Source organism: Zingiber officinale, chromosome 3B, assembly GCF_018446385.1.
Source record: "Zingiber officinale cultivar Zhangliang chromosome 3B, Zo_v1.1, whole genome shotgun sequence".
NCBI classification, from domain to species: Eukaryota; Viridiplantae; Streptophyta; class Magnoliopsida; order Zingiberales; family Zingiberaceae; genus Zingiber; species Zingiber officinale.
This window is the reverse complement of record NC_055991.1, coordinates 49,296,756-49,304,128: the sequence shown is the minus strand read 5'-3', so window position 1 is coordinate 49,304,128 and position 7,373 is coordinate 49,296,756. Positions and strand designations below refer to the sequence as shown.

Below are 7,373 nucleotides of genomic sequence, written 5' to 3'. Positions count from 1 at the left end.
GCTAGTCGGACAACCTACTCGCCTGACCGGGATAAGGAAGATCCGCTCCAACATCAGCACAGCTCGGTAACACACCGAACATCCGACGCTCAGAAAAGCAAGGCCCAAGTATCTGCAAAAGACACACCGAGCGCTCGCCCCGCTCGGCTTTATATCATTCTTTGAAATCAACGAAGCAAGAGTTGAGCAGACTACATTCAGACATAGTAATATTACGGCTGAGTGGCAATCCCGCACGACACAACAACGGAACACATTGATAGTTGAACACCGATCGAGTGGTTATCCCGCTCGACCAGTGGCAGGTGGAGCTCAGATAGCTGAAAGCTGCTCGGCTCTTCCGCTTGGCCTTGTAACAGGCAAAAGGAGAATCTGTCGATATCCCTTTAGGAGCGAGCGCCACTGACAGGCGGCATGGTCGGCGGCTAGTTCAGACAGAAGATTGTACGACGGAAGCTTCCACTGTCACTTCAGAGATATGCTCGACTTGTTAAGATATTGTGTCAGAGACACTTTACTGATACGTCTTTTCATGAAAAGATTTGAGAAGCATGCACGTCTTGGGAAGCGTGCGTGCGCGCCGTGGAAGCCTTATATAAAGAGGTCCAAACTTCATCGGAGGTATACGCACATTACTATTGCAACTGTTCCTTTATTTCTTTGTTCCGCTGTTTCCATATTGCCGGTAATTGACTTGAGCGTCGAAGGACCAACGTTAGGGAACCCTTCCCTGGCTCGGCACTGACGTGGTTGTGATTGCAGGTCCGCTCCGCTTGGAGTCTACGCACAGTCAATGAGAGCACTCATCCCCAGCTTCTGTCTATTCAACTTTCGAACAGGATCAGTGAGACCTTAGACGTCGGGATCGAAATATCTCTATCGCTCGTTGAATAATTCTCCTAACTAAACCGATAAATAATAATATAGAAAAAATATAGTATTAAAATCTTCTGAAATAGTAATTAAAAGTAAATAAATTATATGAGAATGATTAGTTCTTTGTTGATTGACCTAACGTAATTTTTAAAAATTAATTCTAAAATTTAAATCATTATTTTTATTTATTTACTTATTTACATAGGTTATAATTTCAATTAGTAATTATAGTTAAAAATCTAACGGTTATTGTTTTTTAGCAATTATAAACTTGATTAAATACTAATTAAAAATTAATATAATTGATAATGTATTTATAAATTTGATAAACTAGGTAAGAGAGTTAATATATGAATTTTAGAGACATTAGATTTGGATTTATAAGTATATTGTTGGATGTAGTGAAATCTAACAAATGATGTGTTAGAGTGGGGTTGGAAACTAAGTAAATTTATTTTTGGGTTTGCAGATCAAACCATGTTGTGCAAATCAAATTAAACCTTCACTTTGATAACTACTAGATCAATATACATTCATATCATTACCTTTACCTCAACATTCATCTTATTAGCATATTTTATAATCATTAAAGGTAATCAAAAGCTAGCAAATCATAAACTAGTTAATACAAATGCATGAACTGAGACTCAAATCCAACAAAGGGCAAAAACATTCATATCGATTGTACTAAAATTTCATTTCAATGCAGTTAGTGATACTGGAGGATACTTCGACTAAGGGCTCGTTGGATGCTAATATATCATTGAACTACTCTCTGCTGGTGCGACTTCTCAGCTTTTGCAATACCACTTGCTTTAATTCCTCCATCTTCTCCGGATTCGAGAGAAACCCTTCAAACGTCTTCTCGGGCATTCTCATTTGTAATTTAATTAGTTCTACGTCGGTAGAGCCATGAAGCAAGTGATCGACCCTTGTTGTTTCATTGGTGCTCTGTATATCAAACACAGAATTGTAATCATTGTACGCCTGGAGCAGCTGGGTTAATATCATTGATGATGATTGATCTTTCAGATTGAAGTCAAAGTTGAAGATCACGGCGTACTCTTTGATTTCCGGATAAATAAATCTATCAAGTTCGTTTTCTGCTGCTAATATCACGTGCGCAATGGGCGCTTTGTAGACGCACTTTGCACTTCGCATCGTCGCGAGGAGCATGACTGGACAGTTGGTTGGGCGAACGGATGGCAGCCGTTGATCAACGTTGATCAAAGAAGTATGGTGGATCGCTTGTGAAGCGATCTAGAGCGTTGGATCACAATGAGTCACGATCTGACGGCTTGGGATGAGACATGATCTGAAGCATCGGATCAATGGATCCAGATCCGATGGCTGATAGATCTGAGGGTCACAACTCTTAGATCTGATGGATGAGATTAAAGGGGCTATGTGAAGGGTTATAACTCTTCAGTCCGGACGGCCCAGATTAATCCACCCAAAGGTCACACCCCTCCCTAAAGCCTCTTCCTTCTGTATAAATAGAACCTCCAGATTGGAATCAAATCACTCAACTTAATCTTCTCTTCCTCAAGTATTCACTCACTCATCTTGTGCATTCAAGAGTCCAAGAAGTCTACGAGAAGGTTCGCTGGTCTCGGAAGTCGGAGTGCTACGATTCCGAGACGATTGTCATCGTTGTATCTTGGGAACGAATTGCAACAATCCGTTAAGCACCGTAGCGGAGCAATATCGTTTACGGAGATAGTGTCGAACACTAGCCTCGACGATCAATTTGCATACTCCGGAATTTACCGGAAACAACAGTTTCATTGGTGCTCTGTATATCAAACACAGAATTATAATCATTGTACGCCTGGAGCAGCTGGGTTAATATCATTGATGATGATTGATCTTTCAGATTGAAGTCAAAGTTGAAGATCACGGCGTACCCTTTGATTTCCGGATAAATAAATCTATCAAGTTCTTTTTCTGCTGCTAATATCTGTCAACAAAGCGAATTATGTTAGAGTATGAATAAAATATGAATGTCAGCTTCATCGATCTTCTCTCACGTTTGGGATTGTGCTAGAATTCAGCTTCAGCATGAGACAAACGGCCGTCATTTGAAAAACAGCTGTTCGAAAAGGAGGAGTTCCGAGAAACTCCATCAATGCATTTGAAGGATCTGCATGTGGATTGAGGCTAAGCAGTAATGACGCGTTCCGGACCTTGGGCGCTTCAATGCGCAGCGCAGTGGTGTTGACGGTGAGCGACTCAAGCTTTGGGCAGTGGATGTCGATGGCGGGGAAGATTAGAGTCTTGTATAATACGACTAGATGCTTGATGGAGGCGGAGTGGATGCTTAGTTTGCTCATGTTTAAGTTGTGGCAACTCAAGAAATGCAGAGTCTCGAGGAAAGGGCAGGAGGCGAGCAAGGTGAACAGGAAATCATGGTCGAGAAGGCTGCAATATTCCATTTTGAGGAAGGTGAGAAGGGTGCAGGCAATTGGCGGACGGTGGCGGACCGTGATTCTGTGCAAGGAGAGACTCCTCAGCGACCTGATGCCCAAGAACCTGCAATTTCTCCTGAAGCTGGTATTAATCCAATGCTCGTTGGAGCATTCGAGGGTGAGATCTTGGACGCCCGACTCGACGAGATCCTTGACGAGCAGCCGCTCGGGGCGTTTGGATAAATATGTGACGTCGGAGAAGCGGATGTGGCATTGGCGGATCAGGGCGCGGGGGAAGGTGTGCTCTTGGGGGATGACATCGCCGACGACGTAAAGGCTGAAGGTGTCGAGTCGGGGTATGAGGGAAGGGAGGCGGCGGCGGAAGTCGGAACAGAGGGCCGAGAGGGCGACGCACTGCTTGATGGGGAGGAAGGAGAGGACGCAGAAGAGGAGGCCTTCGGGGAGGGAAGTGAGGCGGTCCTCCGCTGAGCCATCCTGCTGCTGCACATCATTACGGCGGCGTCCAATTGAGCTGCGGCGGCGACGGCGACGGCGACGGCGACGGCGACGGCGACGGACCATAGGCGGCTCACACGGGGTGTTGTCGGGGTCCGCCATCAAGAGGCGAGCAAACGCGTTGGGATCGAAGTATCGCCGCCGCCCCTTTACTATTTATTTGTCGAGGAAATCACGAGGATAGGCTATATAATTCTCATAATTAAACGTTAAATAATAATATAGAAAAACATATATAGGAAAAATTAGCAAATATATCAATTAGTAATTTCAAACAGTATGAAAAATTTCTAAAATAGTAATTTCTAAAATTGAGATCATTATTTTATTTATTTACTTTTTTACATCTGTTATAATATCAATTAGCAAATATAGGAAAAAACCAAATTGTTATTTGCTTTTTTTTATAGCAATTATAAACTTAATTAAATACGAATTAAAAATTAATATAATTGATAATATATTTATAAATTTGATAAACTAATTAAGAGAATTAATATATGAATTTGAGAGAAATTAGATTTGGATTTATAAATATATGATTGGGTAGAAATCTAAAACTTCATCTTAAAGTTGTCGGAATATAGAAACATATATATTATATTTGAATAATATAATAATTTGATCAAGAGGTGGAAATTTCAATCAAATTTATGATATTGTGCAAGTGGAGTAAAGGGGCATTCTTCGAATGATTTTGAATAGTCGGGTGACAAATTGACTAAATTCTAATTAAGATGTTGGACTCCTGAATGCTGTATTGCAGAAAGATTTCTAATTAATAATTTGTTTGGATGTTTCATCAGTAGTTGTTTTATAGTTGGTTCAATTGGAAATCAAAGTGGGGTACATATTGTAATGCAGAAATATATAGTTGGTTTGTTAGAGTTTCTAGAATTGATTTATCTAACTTTTGTAATGTAGAAATATGAAACTGTTGAGATCTGAAATCCTAAATTTGAGTATGGAACTCATTACTGAATGACTGAAATCCTTTGGGCAATTTTACACCTATGATGCTCTAGTTGAACTTGAATTTTGAAAGATTTGTTTTGCATTTTCATTTCTTGTTTTATAGTCTCGGAAAGATCTTCATTGTCTTTGATTGATACTTATATTGAATATGAATATAATAAATTATATTATCATCCATAAAATTTATTGATTTGAGATGATTTATAGTCAATTATTGATGAGGAAATCTATCACATCCCGGGAGAGTCTCTGCCAGAAGAAATTTCGACAGAATCTCTCCTGTATTGGTGATAATATGGAACCTCACTACATAGCCCTTAGGGTCTCATAATCCTCGGCCAACACGGTCGGAATATATACAATAAAATATAACAAATAATCCACGCAGTTTATAATAATACAACCTCCAGCTGACACAACAACGTAGTTTAACAAACCTACTCCACTGCTCGAGGAAAACACAACCCACAATGAAAAACCATAGCAGCAGAAAACAAGGGTAATGGACCAAAATCTCGATATAGAAATCCACGAGTACAAGATCTACACATCACACGTATGTAGATCACAAAACAATGACACAAAGTCTGAAAGTAGAAAACTATATCTACACGAGGTGGGGGACTAGTGACTAGAACCTCCTGACAGCCTCAACCTGAAATAGAAATAAAGCAATGGGGTGAGTTCAAACAACATAGCGGATGTCAAACTGACATGCATAGTAAGATATATCTAATAGTAATAATCATGGAGTACAGTCTCCTAATCAATAACAGGAAATGCGAAAATTGAAAAGTAAAGAAGAACTGTACTCATCATGGCCTCCTATCCTGACATAAGGGTCGTCAGACCAGATACCTCATGTCTCCTGTATGCATGTTAATCATATGTAACCCAAACAAATGCAGCAATCATAAGTAATAATGTAATCCATGCATATGATGTAAATGACATGGTCACCCCTGACGTTAGTCAGCCATCTCACACACAATGGTGAGACCGAGTGGGTAGGGGTGTAAATGAGTCAAGCCGCTCGTGAGCTATTCGAAGCTCGATTCGATAAAAGCTTGTTTAAGTTCATTTAATTAGGCTCGTTAAGATAAACAAACCAAGCTAAATCCACAAAAAGATTAGGGTTAACAATAAGTTCATCACCTAAAACTCAAGTTAATCGAGTTTCAACCCTAATAAATCCACAATTTACCTAAATTTAATTATCCTTTTGTCAACTCACGACCAAAGAGCTTGCTGCTGGAAATTATGGCTGAAGCTATGGATCATCCTCCAACAGTGATGCCTAGATCCACAGTTGAGCTGTTGATCTCAAACACCAACACCAAAAATCAGCAGTAGGTATAAACAATAACCTCACTTCAAGCTAGAATTAGTCGTTTACCTCACGTGTAGCCGTAAGAAGGCCCTGGGTGAGGCACTACTCAGTCGATGCTCATCTGGTCGGAAAGGAGAAGAAGGTTGGTCAATCAAAGCTCTCACGTTAGGGCTGCGACAGATCTACTTCGGCTATGACAAAGGAAGGAGAAGATCGTAGATGACGGATCGTCGGCTAGGGCTCCGCTCAGTGAGGCTGTGGGCAGCCAACACGTCAACCGACTCCTGGTCAGGGTCATTGTTCTAGGGGAAGACAGAGACCCATCGGGGAGATCAAGGCAAAGGCGGTAAGTGTCGGCAACGGGTGCGTCCGTGCGCAGAAGGCCGAGGAAGAAAGGGAAACCGACGGATCGAGAGGGGAAGACCCGACACTAGACAGTGATCGGCTGAGGAGGCGACGGTGGAGGAACTGGGAAGCTTACCCGTCGGTGGTGTCGGCGCAATTGGGATCTCCGTGGTGAGGTGGCGACGGGAAGAGGAGGGGAAGGTGACGCGGGGAGAAAGGAGAGGGCTTGAGGCTTCCTTGGCCAAGGGGTTATGTGTTAGTATTAGCCCTAGTTCCAATTATGAGATGATTGTAAAGGACACATTATTGTATCACATATCATCATTAATAAAAGACAAAGTTGTTTATTATATTTATTTCAATTCAGTATCAATTGAATAAGTATAATAATGTCCTTGGGTAGTAGATTCTTATCTACAATATATCAATTGGTTGAATTGATAGTGAGATATTATAGAGAACACTACTCTTAACTATTCCTAGTCAAGCATTAATATACAATGACAATATTAATGCGTTGAGACTAGTATGTAGGTCAATGAATGACTTGATCTCACAAGTCATGGATATGAGATATCAGGTTGACATATGAGTATATATTAGAGAGTATATATTAGAGAATATATACTGAATGACTCGCCATGAGAATGTTTCATGGATTGTTATATGAGTGTCATAAACATTCTCATATGACTATTGGTATGAATTGTCCTTGGACCTGAAGTCACTACGGTTCCCTACATAAGGAGTTGTGTACTTTGGTATCGGCAAACGTCACCTCTAACAAGGTGGGCAATAAAGTTGATCAATGGGTATGCAATGAATTATGTGGAGGGATGTGAGTGATGTAGATAGGATGTATCCCTTCCATATGACGGAAATGATATATGTGGGCCCCTTGATTAGTAGGACACAAGAAAAGC

At 40.8% G+C, this 7,373-nt stretch overlaps 1 protein-coding gene across 1 annotated transcript; it reads right to left on the bottom strand.

Moving 5' to 3' along the window:
* Positions 1–1,644: 1,644 nt before the first annotated feature.
* LOC122054871 (F-box/FBD/LRR-repeat protein At3g26920-like) lies at positions 1,645–3,963 on the bottom strand. Its single transcript, XM_042616296.1, has 3 exons — positions 2,907–3,963; positions 2,647–2,836; positions 1,645–1,940 (listed from the first exon to the last, which is right to left on the bottom strand). The coding sequence occupies exons 1-3, from the start codon at positions 3,900–3,902 to the stop codon at positions 1,645–1,647; spliced, it is 1,482 nt and encodes a 493-aa protein (XP_042472230.1). The 5' UTR covers positions 3,903–3,963.
* Positions 3,964–7,373: the final 3,410 nt, after the last annotated feature.